The sequence below is a fragment of the Agelaius phoeniceus genome, chromosome 9 (genome assembly GCF_051311805.1).
Source record: "Agelaius phoeniceus isolate bAgePho1 chromosome 9, bAgePho1.hap1, whole genome shotgun sequence".
In the NCBI taxonomy this organism is placed as follows: domain Eukaryota; kingdom Metazoa; phylum Chordata; class Aves; order Passeriformes; family Icteridae; genus Agelaius; species Agelaius phoeniceus.
The window spans coordinates 26,952,750-26,965,880 of NC_135273.1; the positions used below are offsets into that span (position 1 = coordinate 26,952,750).

The 13,131-nt window shown below is 40.4% G+C and overlaps 1 protein-coding gene across 7 annotated transcripts in view; it reads left to right on the top strand.

Annotated features, from left to right (window-relative positions):
* The window catches only part of WAPL (WAPL cohesin release factor), a 134,875-nt gene that overhangs the window by 97,832 nt on the left and 23,912 nt on the right, over positions 1 to 13,131 (top strand). For all 7 annotated transcript variants that reach the window (XM_077183320.1, XM_077183319.1, XM_077183322.1 and 4 more), the window contains one exon: positions 10,054 to 10,149. In XM_077183320.1, the coding sequence (XP_077039435.1) occupies positions 10,054 to 10,149 (96 nt within the window). The remainder of the gene's footprint in view (positions 1 to 10,053; positions 10,150 to 13,131) is intronic.

Sequence of the window (13,131 nt, forward strand, 5' to 3'; positions counted from 1 at the left end):
TATAAAATACTGAAATTTTCTTGAGAGTTGGAAATGTGTTTTTTATAATTGGTAAGATGAGGAACAAAGTACTCAGTGCGTGGTCAGTCTACGTTGGTGATTCATGGCTACTGATCAACCTGAAAACTAACCTGAAGGCTCATTCTTTGCTTAATGACTTGTGACTCCAGTTAAAATGGGCATATTTCAATTAAATACTCACTTTTGCAATGAAAATTTATTGTTTTTAAATTACTTGAAGCTAGCTTATTTTTTTTTCTTATTCTCTTACATTGCTATAGGAGAAATGTCTTTAAATTTCACTAAGTTGAAATCTTAGCCCTAGAAAACCTGTCTGGCTTGCAACTGTGCACACATTCCCACATGTACCCAGTGAATGGGGATGCATCAGTGGCTTTTTCTTTTCCTCTTGTTGTGCACATATTGGCTTGTACAGGAAAATGTATGGAAATACCTCTTTGCCACTAACTTGGTGTTCATGGTGTTTCCTTTGGCCCATTCCAATACTGGACCACAGAGTTTTCTGTTTGTGCTGGTTTTGGCTGGAATAATTAATTTTCTTCAGAGGAGCTCTTACAGGGCTGTTTTGGGTTTGTGCTGAGAACACTGTTGATAGTGCTAGGATGTTTTTGTTATTGCTGAGTAGCACTTAGAGCCAAGGCCTTTTTCTGCTCCTCATCCCACCCTGCCAGGCAGGAGGCTGGGGGTGCACAAGGAGGTTTGCAGGGGACAGCTGGTCACAGTGACCTAAGGGATATTTCATATCATATGACAATGTGCTCAGCAATATAAAAATCTGGAGGAGGAGGAAGGGGGGGACACACCTTTGGAGTGATGGCCTTTGTCTTCCCAAGTTAGACCAGATGGAGCCCTGCTTTCCTGGGAATGGCTGAAAAACTGCATGCCCAAACGACGTGATGGATTAATTTCTTGTTCTGTTTTGCTTGCATTCATGGCTTTTGCTTTCCCTGTGTAACTGTGTTTATTTCTTAGTGTTTTCTCACTTCTACCCTTTGGATTCGCCCCCATCCCACTGGGGGTCAGTAAGCAAGGAGCTGGGTGGGGCTTAGTTGCCAGCTGGGATAAAATCACAGCAGTCCTTTTTGGCAGCTGACTTGAGGCTCAGTGGGTTTGAGATAGTGACATGTTTGATTGGGATGTGCTAGATCAAGCTGATAGCTGTTAGTGCATTTTAGCTGTTAATTGACAGGTGTCTGCCTGCCATGGGGCCCACTTGCCTTACTGTGTGGCATGGCATTTGGCTTTCACTGCTTGCTGTGCCTGGGAACATTTTGGTAACAGCACTTTTTTCAAGTACTGTTAAAATTTAGTACACTAAAGTGGCATTGCTTGAAAGTTCCTCCACTAGTGTGAACTGCATTTGCCAGGAAAAGCTGAGATCTTCTTAGATTTACAAAAAAAAACCACAGTCCCAAACCCAACACAGCCCCATCTACTGTAAGGACTGAAGGAGGCAAACAATACTCACAGAAGCACATGGTTATGCTGCTTTTGTTCTCCCTTTGCTTGACCAGCTCCCTCCTCTTTCCCTGTGCCTTCAGTTTCCCAACGTTGTGTGTTACTATAAAAATTACTCACTAAAAAGGAAACATTTAACATAAATCTTAGTCCAGTTTACTGGGAAATGAAACTATTCTATCTACTCAGTTGAGGGGACCCAAGAGGAGAGATTAAGTCCTCTTAACCTGGTTAAGTCAACACTGCAACTGAGAAATGCTCACTAAACACAGCAGCATTAGCAGGATTCCGTGCAGCACTTTGATCAAGTGATGTTAGTGGGGTTAGTCATGACAGAAGTGTTGAATATGTGAATGAAGGCATTGCTGAATTCAGACATGGCTTAGCCAACAGACTGCTGCTGAACTTGTATCCAAGAGAAAAACTTGAGCCAGTCATAACCCTGTAACTACTGCTTTTCATATTTTAGTCAAGTTTTAGGAATAACTTCTGTGACCAACAGAGTACAGAAATGTGTGCAAGATTTCCAAGTGTGGTCTTTGGACAGGTAAGTTGGAAGGACATGTTAAATCAATACTGTGTAAAGAGCACTTATTTCCATTTACCAAGTGCTGAACCAGGAAGAAATATTCTTTTTTTCTGCTGTGTGATTTCAGTCTGATCTGCAACTAGTCCTTAGTTCATTATTGAAATGCATCTTTCTGATCCTATAGGCAGGTTTCTTTTCCATGAGGAGGTCAATTTCATAATGGAAAATAAAATACTCCTGTTACAAGCTTAGCACTGTCAGAAACTGTCAATACCTGAAAAAAAACTTAGGTGTGAGCCTTTATTTCTGCTAGCATTTGTTGTAATACATGTTTTAAGGGTATAAGATCTTTTACAGTTTCATGGGAGCTTTCTCGACTGGTGTTTCATGCTGACTTGAAGGAGCTATAAATACCAGATAGAAACAAATGCTGGGTCTAAGTAAACTAGAAGTTGAAAATGAAAAGCTTATACCTCGTCTTTGAAAGTATTTTGAAATTGGAGAAGTACGAACCCGTGCCCGCTCTGGGCTGGCTGTGTAATCTCAGGGCTAATGTGACAATGACGTGTGTGTGGGAGGGGACAGAAACTAGGCTGCACTGTGGTCTGTAGTTTTCCACTTAGCTTGTGTTGTACTGTGCAGCAGATGTTTATCAAAGGCATCCTGCGAGTAACGTTTCTTTTTGCTGGCCTGCAAACGAATCAGCATTTCCCCAAATCAGATTTTTAAAGATTTTTCTTTGTTCTTTCATTTTTAAGTTTTAGAGTATGTGAATGTTAGTCTGTCTTAAGCGCACAGACCTATGTGATTTTGCTTAATTACTTTTCCATAGCTTATTTCAAATAAATAGTTCTGAAAAAGCAGCAGAGGAATCATAATTCAAAAGTTTTGCTATCTGTCATAGCCCTTTCTATACATTTGATGATAGGATCAGAGTAGACTGGCCAGGGCTTATTTTAAAAAGAACTGCTTGTCTTCATCTTGCATAACCTTTAGTTAAAGTGTGTCCTACCCTAAGGATGAACACTTGTAATAAAGCATTTTTTTTCAGTGATAATAAGTTGCTGGTAACTATGCACATTGAGCTGCTCTTTGCATCTTAATTGAGCAAGTTGAAATTGCTTGTATTTAAGAGGAAAGATTATTAGTTGGCATAAGCTTTTTTGACTACACTGAGGAGTCAAGCTGAATTTGGGCAATTTAAATATTCTGTGACCTCTTACTCAGTGCTAGGCCCAGTCTGTCTGTCATCAGGCTGACCACAGTGCTGGGCAGAGCTGACAACCTGGGACTGCCTGTTGCTGCTTCTGCAGTGCATTCCTTTCATTTGCTGGTTGGTGCTTCTGGCAGATTGGCTCCCCAGTCCTGAACTGAAGTGTTTTTTGTGGGGATTTTTTTGTCCAAATACATGTTGTTGGAATGATAAACAAGAGATGAGCTGTTGTAAAGTGCCAGCCAGTTATAATCGGCTTGTCTATTGTAAGGAATTTTGATATATTGCTGGAATAAAAATAAATTTTAAAAATATTATAAAAGGTGAGAATAAATCTGTTCAATAGCTGATTTGTTAGAAACCAAAACCTCATATTGACACTATTATTTCACCTAACATTTGCAAAACCAAATTCTTCTGTAAGCATATTTATTTAATACTGGCTTCCAAGTGCTTACCATTTAGGGACTTTTTAATTAGTATTAATGTAAATGGACCAAAACCAATTCTTAATGTGTAAGCTAGCAAGCAGGATACTAGTCAGGACTGGCAGGTTTTTAGATTAGTCACCTAAATTGAATAGTGAGGTAGCTGCTGTAATTTTACTAAATTGAGCTGGGATTTAGCACCTCAAAGCCATCTTGGACTGAAAGCAAATGTCAGGATTTAGTCTGCTCACTTGAAGATAATCATTTGATGCTGATAAAAATTTTCTTCTCACTCCTTCATATTAAACCATGGTGAAGAGGGTGTTCTGGTAGATGCTAAGCTGGGATCCTTCCACCTGGTAAAAGTTCTTCCTCAAGCGTCCTCCATACGCAGCTGCTGGGTAGAACTGTGGGAGCAGCATTTTTGGAGATGCCTCTTTTCTAGCTGGTGTCATCAGAAATATTAGCAGCTTTGTCTGAGAAGGGTAGACATGCAAAGTGAACATAACATGCTAAGTCCTCATAGAGGCAAGAGGAACAAATGAAAAATAAGCATGGAAATCCTTCTCCCCATGTGCATGCTTAGGCTTTTCAGGAAGTAGAAAAATCAAGTTGAATGGAAAATGTTTAATGTCACGGTAGAAACGTGGCATTTTATACTTCCAGTTCCTACTGGTATTAGCTCTAAGGCTAGAAGCAAAGATTGATTAAAGTACTTTTCAAACTAGATTCTCTCTTGCATCCTCATATTCCTGCAAAAAACCACACACATCAGTTTTGTAGTTCCACTAATTAACTTAATGTTTTAGTAAATTGGCAGTGCAAGATAGCTGTGTCGGATAAACGTTACATTGCACAAGATCTCCTGTAGGAAGTTCTAAAATGGGAAAAGTTCTCAAAGGAATTAAAATACACCAGTTTCATTTGCTAGTGGGAGCTTGATTTGTATGCAGATGAATATGCAAAACTGTCTTCACAGCTCCTGTGTACTGTATGAGCATGGCTGGTTCACTCAGCTCCGTCTGAGACTTGATGTGCATCCAATAATTGCACCATGAGATGCAAGCACGTCCTGAGGGGACAGTCAGTGGTGTTGAGGGCCCAGTGTCCTTGTTAGACCCATTTCACAGCTTTTATTTGAATTGGCTTTGTTTTGAGCTGAGGTAGGCAGTGCCTGGTAACAGGTGGCATGAGGTAGGTGCTCTCTGGGGGTGCAGCTGATGTCTGATGGCATTGGGAAGTGGTCAGGTCAGCATCCTCAGGCTCAGTGATGCAAACCCCAGAGCTGGAACTGAGCACATCTGTGAGATTCATTTGAGCAGCATTTGTTACTGATCCAAATGGAAATGTTTTTGGGGGTGTATGCACACCTCAGCTGTATCACCTCTGGAACTTCATTGCAGTCACTATTTTGTAAGGCTTTCCTCTTGGTAGATTGATACACTTTGGGTAGATTAGGATTTACAGGAGGAGGGGAGGGGGATGTGTGTCTCTGTTGGCCTGCTTCTCTGTGCCTTTCACAACCAAGAGAGCAGGAGAATTGTGTGAGCAGTTTGTGCTGGGAAGTGCTTGTGCCAGGGTGTTCCTTGAACTGTGGGTTTTTCTTTTCTCTTGAGCAAAGCGTTTTGTTTCCCGTATTGTGGTGATACATCTAAACTATTGTTCCCTGTCTCTTTTAATTAGACTTATTGAAGGTTTCAGGCCAAAATAGTGACCATAATCATATGACTTCTGCTTCTGAGCTGACCTTTGAATACACTCAGCATAAGCAGCATACAGAACATCATTGGCTACTTCTGTTAATGAATCTCATTTATTAGATTGTCCTGTTTCTTAAGTTCTGTTTTCATCCTTCACTTGGGTGTTGGAGCCATCATCTTGCTGTGCCCTGTGGGCCTTCTCCTTAGCTTTAAGGAAGAAAAAGGATTTTGCAGATCTTCAGAAGTTTGATGCAAAAAAAGCTTCAGTGACATTTTTCCCTTGCTCCTTGTGTTGTCTAATACTCTTAAACTTTGCCTAACAGCTTGTAGTTTTCTGGCTACATGTGTGCATAATGTGTTTTGTGTTTAAATGGAATAACACCTCACAATTAAGTGATCCATGGCAGTGGTTTTTTGGCACTAATCTGCTACTTTGATCCAAGTAATGGAGATGATCCAAGTAATGGAGATGCAGTTCAGATTTTGAACACTACAAAATCAGCTTGGTGTGGGTTTTAAACTGCTGCTGGAAACTGTTGTCTTCTCTGAAGTCCAAATTTTTTCTCTTCTCTAACATGGCTCAGCTTGTGCTGAATTGATATTCCATCTTCCTGTTTTGAGGTGTGATTTCTTTTTCATTGCTCTGAGTGCTGTTCATTCCTTTCCCTTTTCAAAAGATACAGTCCATTATGAATATTTCTGTGCTGCATAACATGCTTGTTACCTTTTTCCTGTTCAAAGTGACACATGCAGGACAGGATAGTACTCTTAAAGATGATGAATACTGAGTGGTAACTCATATATTTTGCTTATTGGGGTTGTTTTTGGAACTTGTAGTTTTGACAAGCATCTGGCATACAGTGTTACTGAATGCATTTCAGATATAAATAATTCATTTATCAGGATATCTGCTGAAAATGTTGAGTTTTCTTTTGCCATTGTCTTCTACCTTGGAAAGCATTCTTGCCTGCAAATAGATGCTCTTCCTTGTTTTGCTAGTATTTTCTGTGTGACTCATGTCCCTAGCTCTTATTTTCTGCAATTCTGACATCTGTGAATGGCAGACAGTGCTGCATCAGTATGTGCATAGTGCCAGCTCTTGAAAATTTCAGCTTTGAGGCTTTCAGGAATGGGAGGTTAAGCATGACCCATAGATAATGCCATTTGGAGGTGTTCTTATAAAAGAGACAGCTCAGTGCATTTTGTAAAATCCTTGGCATTAGTCCTGGTTTTGTATCTGCACTCACCCCCCCAGAACCACATGCAGAGTCCCACAGTACCATATGCCTTATGCCCACCCTGGAATATTTGCAGTCTTTCAGACATGTGTCTCTGTGTGAGCAGCTGTCAGTTCTAGATGTACGGAAAAAGGAAACTCTGCTATTCAGCAGAAGCTCTTAGAGCTGATTAATATTGCAGAACTTATTTGCCTTAAGAACACAGAATTCAAAGGAATGATGTACTTCCACTTGCATCTATTCCAAGTTAGTTTGGAGAGAAGGAATTATTAAAGAAAAGTCTGTGTTATTTGAATAATTGCAAGGTTTTCTTGTCTTTAAGGGAAAGTTTCTTAAATTATTGCTGCTTAAATATCAGTGTTGCTTGTTCAGGGAAGCTTGTTATCACTAGCGTTACCTTTAAAAAAAACACCCCAAAACCAAACAAACCAACCTCTTTGCTTTTGTGATCAAGCCCTTCTGAAAAGTCTTTCTTCACTAGCATTCATTTGATCTTTGATACTTTTCCTGGCTTCAGTTCTGTCACAGCAATCCAAAACATGTCCACACAGTGCTCGCTGCTTGATCCGTATTGGTGCAGTTTCTTTGCACTTGATCTGGAAATTGATCCTAACTCCATGCTGCAAGGGAAAATGGGAGGGTTGCTTTAAGAGGTTTAGTTGGAAAGGAGGGATGTATTTGCTATGTTGAAGTCCACCTGAGTTTTAAGAGAGGCTCCAAAGTCTCTGCTTCATGTGTTAGAGCTGATTAGAACATATGTCTTTGGAAAGTGGTGTTGGATATTTGCAGGTGGACCAGCTGCCTGCAGGCAGTGTGAGAGTGACCAGCCAGCAAGTGGCAGGGTGTCTTAGGAAATACTGCTGGGAAGGTATGGAATCACAGGCCAATCACTTGTTGAGATCTTTTCTGATTTGAAGTGGAAGATCCTACAAGGAATGGTCACCAAAACTAACCTTCTGTAGGTGTTTGAGATTTTAAGGGTTACTAATTCCAGCTGCACTTCAGGCAGTGTTACAAGAGAGCTGTTAAATGCAGATGTCCTCGTTTCTTAGAACAAGCATTTATTGGTGGCATTGCTTGTTTTCTTATGTAAAATGTAGCCTTTTTCCTCTATTGCACTAGTAATGGTTAAGTTGTAAACTGCCATGTCACAAAACACTTTGGGATGCCCTGGCTTTTGATTTAGTACGGAATTAAGGGAGATGGGAGAAGAAAAGCCCATTTTTGACTGTTAAACAAAAAGCATACCATCTTTGGAAGCCTGTGAGCCCTGGGTATTTAGAAGGAATTTGCTTTTATCTGTTTGCCCTGCTGAACCCTTTCCTACGCATCAGCTGTTGCTCTCTGCTGAGGAAGACACACTGATGCTGTGTGGCCCTTCTGGTTGCCCTGCCACAGCTGCTTGTGTACTTTGTTGTAACTCCCAAGCACTGAATGTGCTTCCTGTGGGCTGGGCCTCCTTGCCCTGCCTGTGTGTGCACAGCAGAGGTGCTGGATTTGGAAAAGCCAAGGAGACTGTGGGTGCTTCTGTGGTGTGCTCAGCAAGGGACCAGCCCAGCTGCTGCTTTGCCAGGACAGGCTCAGACCCAGCCTGGCTCTGCTCACCCTGTGCCTGCCAGAGGCTGTGTTTGGCTCCTGGTGGAGCACAAGGCCTGAAGGAAAAGGAGCACACAGGTGGGGCACAGGCAGAGAATTTCACCCCAAACCAGTCAGATTCTATAAAATGCTGTACCATTAAAAATGCTGTGTTACTTAGCAGAGTGTGTTACTTCTTTGAATTATCCTGTATACCAGGATAGGGCACCCTCTCTTGCCAGTCTTAAATTTGCACTAAAATGAAGAGTGAAGTGATTGTGAGCAATTCAAGAAACAGGAACACTCAGTGGTTCTCTTCCATTGCAGATATTTGTGAAACTTGCATCTTTCTTGACTAAAAAAAAAAAATAAATCTTTGTTTGTATATTGCCTTTGTTCATTGCAGACCCTGAGTCAGATTCCAGGTCAATATTTGCTGCTTGGAAAGGTATAGGAGAAAAGAGAATTAACATCTGGACCATTTTCTAACCTTTTTTTTCAAATAGGGATCCATATAACACTTTATTCCTATTTGTGGGCCCAGATGTCCTCTTGTAACTGCAGTATCCTGAACATGAAACTGGTTTCTCAGTTAAAATTTTTGAGCTGAACCAGATACTGTCTAAAAGAGCTTCCTTGCAAAACTGATGAAACTTAAGATAATAAGCACTGTATAGATGTTGATGAATGGTGCATGAGCACTGCTTTAGGGACATCATTTAACAACCCAAGTTTCTCGTGACCACACAAAAGCACACTCAAGGGGGGAAAGAGGCTTTTCTCTTGTCTGGGGATGGAATAGTTTAGTGCTTTGGGGCTCTGAAAACCTGTAGCTGAGGCTTCGATCCTGCTAATATTCCTTGACATTTTGTTCAGTAGGGCTTTGCCTTGTGAAGAATGGAAGGATACAGCACAGTAGGGTTTTACTCTGCAATAATACAGAAAAAACCCTTGACTTAGGGAATTGCCTTTCTAGCTTTTGGCATGCTAGAACCTTGTTGCACTATGTGGAGCGGTGCTCAGTCCCTGGCTGCTCTTAAGGCTTGCCACATGTAGCCCCTCTGGGCTTGGACTGTATTTTGGTTAAATAGTTAATACATCATATTTTGACAGAAAATGCTTATTTGAAATTCTTTTTTTCACATTTGAAATGCTGTGTAACTGCTGTGAGGAAGCAGGTACTTACTCAGTTTACTTGATGCATGGCATGGTGGGAAATGGTGAAAATTGTAATGCTGTATTAGTCTAGAACAATATTGTGCAAGTAGGTTGGTAAATGTGAAAGCTGGAAATAGAATTCTGTCTTTGCTTCCTCTAAGGAGTATGTTATGTTTCCCAAAAATTCAAGGACAGTAAATTTTGATGCATTTTGATTTGCCTTGACACATTTTTGAGCAAGACTAAAAAAAGACTTCTTAATTTATTAATATAGATTAAGGCATTTCGTTTGAGTGTTTATCTTCCTCCTAGCATCAAAGTCTATATGAGTTCTGCATTTTTGTTTCTAAACCAGTCATATTTCTACTGTCATGGTGTTTGCTAACATGTTTTTTTTCCCTGAGCTGTCAGTCTTTGTCTATAGGAAGATTGCAGATGTTTTGCCTTTGAATAAATTTAGGAGATGGGACAACTGAAAAAAATTCTTTCAATAGGTACATATCATGTCTTTTGCCATTTAAGTGGGTCCATATGTCTTTAAGGCCATCAGAGGCTTCAAAGTCCCTCTGATTTTCCAGTACATGTGATATTGAGAACTTGTGCTGCTGGGAATTCAGCAGGGAAAATAAAGCTTGTTTTCCTTGTTTGGCTACAGTATTGCTACAGTAATTTTGAAGTGTATAGTGACTACTGGTAATTTACTTAAGAAATAACTTTTATTTTTATCTTTTAGTCTCCCACAAAAGCAGTGTATAATGCTAGACACTGGAACCAGCCAGAATCAGAGGCTCTGCCAGCACCACCAGCTTTGAAAACTCCCAGTGTCCCAGTAAGTAGACTGTTGGTTTTTTTCTCCTTTCCAGATTCACTGAAGTTTTTTACTTTTTTTTTTTTTTTCTTTAAACCCAAGTTCTTGCTATCTGGTAATGTCACAGTAATTCAGAATGAGGTCCACTTTGTGATGTGAGCCATTGGAATTTGATAGAAAGGAAATGGTTAGTGGAAGTACTGTAGAATAGCATCTTTCATATAGCTTCAATATAGTTACAAAAAATACTTCAAGTTATGTTCCCCAATGCTGAACTTTCTAACAATGGACTCCATTCCGTTTTCTGAGAGAACTCCCAGGATTAATTTACTTATGAACACAGAAGTCAGCAAATTGCTGATGAAAAAGAAAAAAACTTAAAAAGAGCCTTGTCATTTATCTTTCCTTTCTAATGGAGTAGTGCTGATGGCTGTCTTGAGTCTTTAGATACTATGAAAGAAACACCATTTTCTATGTACAGTCAGAAATGCTAATACCAACATTTTGGAAATCAAAAATACACCAGGGGTGAAAACAGCTCTTGAAGTTGTTTGTCCAAAAGTAAGTGGTTGTTTTGAGACTCAAAGTAATTGTTTTTTAACTCTTTTGACACTCTAAGAATCCAGGGTCTTCAGCTTATATTGCAGAAATTGTTACTGATTATTCTAAGAGAGCACTGTACATTGTCAGTAAATGTAATTTCATTTGGTGCCTTGCTGATAGTACTGGCCTGAGAACAGAAGATAAGAAAGTAGATACTTTTGCAATGATAAGTCTTCAGCTTTTGTTGTTGTCATAAGTTTGTAGTTGTTTATTTTTTGTTTCTTTCTTTCTTTTGATTTTGTTGGTTTGGGTTTTTTTGTTTGGTTGGTTTTTGTTTTGTTTTGGTTTTTTTCTTCTTTTTTTTTTATTTCTACCCCTGTTTGTGGTGTTCTGGTACTTCTTTCTCTTTGATTTGTGGTTGTTTCTGGTTGCCTCCTCACAGTATTCTGAACAGCCTTCTTTGGATGTTAACTGCACTGCCTGGAAAATGCAGATAACTGAGTTGAAAACAGCCATTTCCACTAGAATCTGAGGAGAGAGCAGAAATTTCAGCCCTGGGTTTTTACTAAACCCCTTTCTCAATTTAAATTATGTACCTTTGAAGTGAAGGATTTGTTGCTTGCTGAATCTCTTGGTGCTGTTTTTTGTGAAGTCCTCTGCTAGCTGACTTAAGGGCAGATTTTGTGTGAGTCTTGTCAGACAGACTTTGGATATGGCTTTTTCAAGCTAGGGAAATGTCTGCTGCATTCATTCAGACAGTCACTTTTGTCTTCTGTCAGACTTCCACTTTGTATCTGGAACCATCAGAATATTAATTCAGGAATGTGGTAGAGGTTTGGCTGAACAAACCACTGAGGGGAATTTCTATGTGCTGCTCATGTTATGATGTACATCTGAAGTTACTGCAGACATGGTTTTTAACCATGATTTACATGTGTGTAATACTTCAAAGTGATAAGGTAAATGAGCCTTGAGCCAAATGTTCAGTGGTAGTTCCTGCACGTATGATCCTGCCTCTTCAATTTCTGTAGAAATTTCTCACCTGAAGGTTGGGAGAAGTCTGTCTCAGGTTTATGGTGAGAAACTCCCAGCATGCAAACTGCTTATGCCAAGTACTCTCTTAGGGCCTCTCCAAGTGCCCTTGGAGTTTGCTTTGAAGGGGCAGCCATTAACCAAGACTTGGCTGAGATCCTTCAGTGGCTCTCCTGTGTTCACAGACTGATAAGATCAGTGCTCCAGTATGTGCTCTAAACCGGTTTTTCAGGGTGGTTTATTTACCATTTTGCCACTGGTGCCTAAGTGAGTGAATACTGAAATGCCACCCTGATAGAGGCAGAATGTAAAGAATACTTCAGTAATATAGCAACTTCTTTTGGCTTTTATTTTAATTTTGTCTGTCAGTGTACAGTGCACTAGAGGGCTTTCTCTCTAGCTCTCCCCTGGAGTAACAACTCATGCAACTTCTATGCCTGCATGTTAATTCTATTTTTTCAGCCACACTTTTAAAATATTCTCATTTTTCTGTGTAAGGAAGCTAAGTACATGATGTTACTGAGAGATTGAGGGTGAGTAAATGCCCATTGGAATTGGCACTTGTACATTTAGAATTTGGCATTTGGAGGTCTTTTTCCATATGCCTTGTTTGCTGTAGTTTGTCTTCATATTAGATTTTGTGCCAAAGAAGTAATCTGAAGATAAGCTGCACTTGAGCTTGTAGTAGTCTCAAACTAATACAGCCAAGTATGTTGAGGAGAAACCTGTAGTACCTGCTGGAGTTGTCTGGAAACCTGTCAGTAGTTATTCCAGACCTAACATCAAGTTCTCTCCTCCCTGTAGAACAGGTTCTGCTGTATTTTATGCCATGATATGCTCCTAAAATATTTAACAGCACAAATAAGAGAATACTAAGAGTGTGCTCTCCCTGGCTTGAGGCCTCTCAAGGCTCTGTGTGGCTGTTGTTGTGCTGCTACACAGTGGGTGCTGTATTCCCCTGCTCCAGGCCAGGTGGAGTTTGCAGTGTGAGGCTGGAGGGTTGGACAGCAGTGCAGTGACCTCTGGCAGGCAGGGCCAGAGCAGCTGGCACAGAGCTCTGCAGGCCAGCCTGGGCTGGGGCTGGGCTGGCTCAGGGCTCTGCTCCCATCCAGAGCCAGCTGCTTCCTCGGGGCTTCACAGTGCAACCAGCCTGGGCATTCCAGTGCACAGGGGTGAGAGACTTCAAAGAGCAACAAATAAACACTGAATTTCATTGGTTTACTTACCCTGAAGCTTAAGGAACCAATATAAACGGCATTTTATTCTGCCACTGGTTTTAGTTTCAGAATTCCACTGGAGCTTTCCTGATATTTGGAAATGTTTTTGGTTTTTTTTGGTGGTTTTTTTGTATTTAAGAGTAGACAGATTGTCACACAGCTTAGGTACCTACATCTTGGTAGTGCAAGGCAAGGACTAAATAGTCCCAAA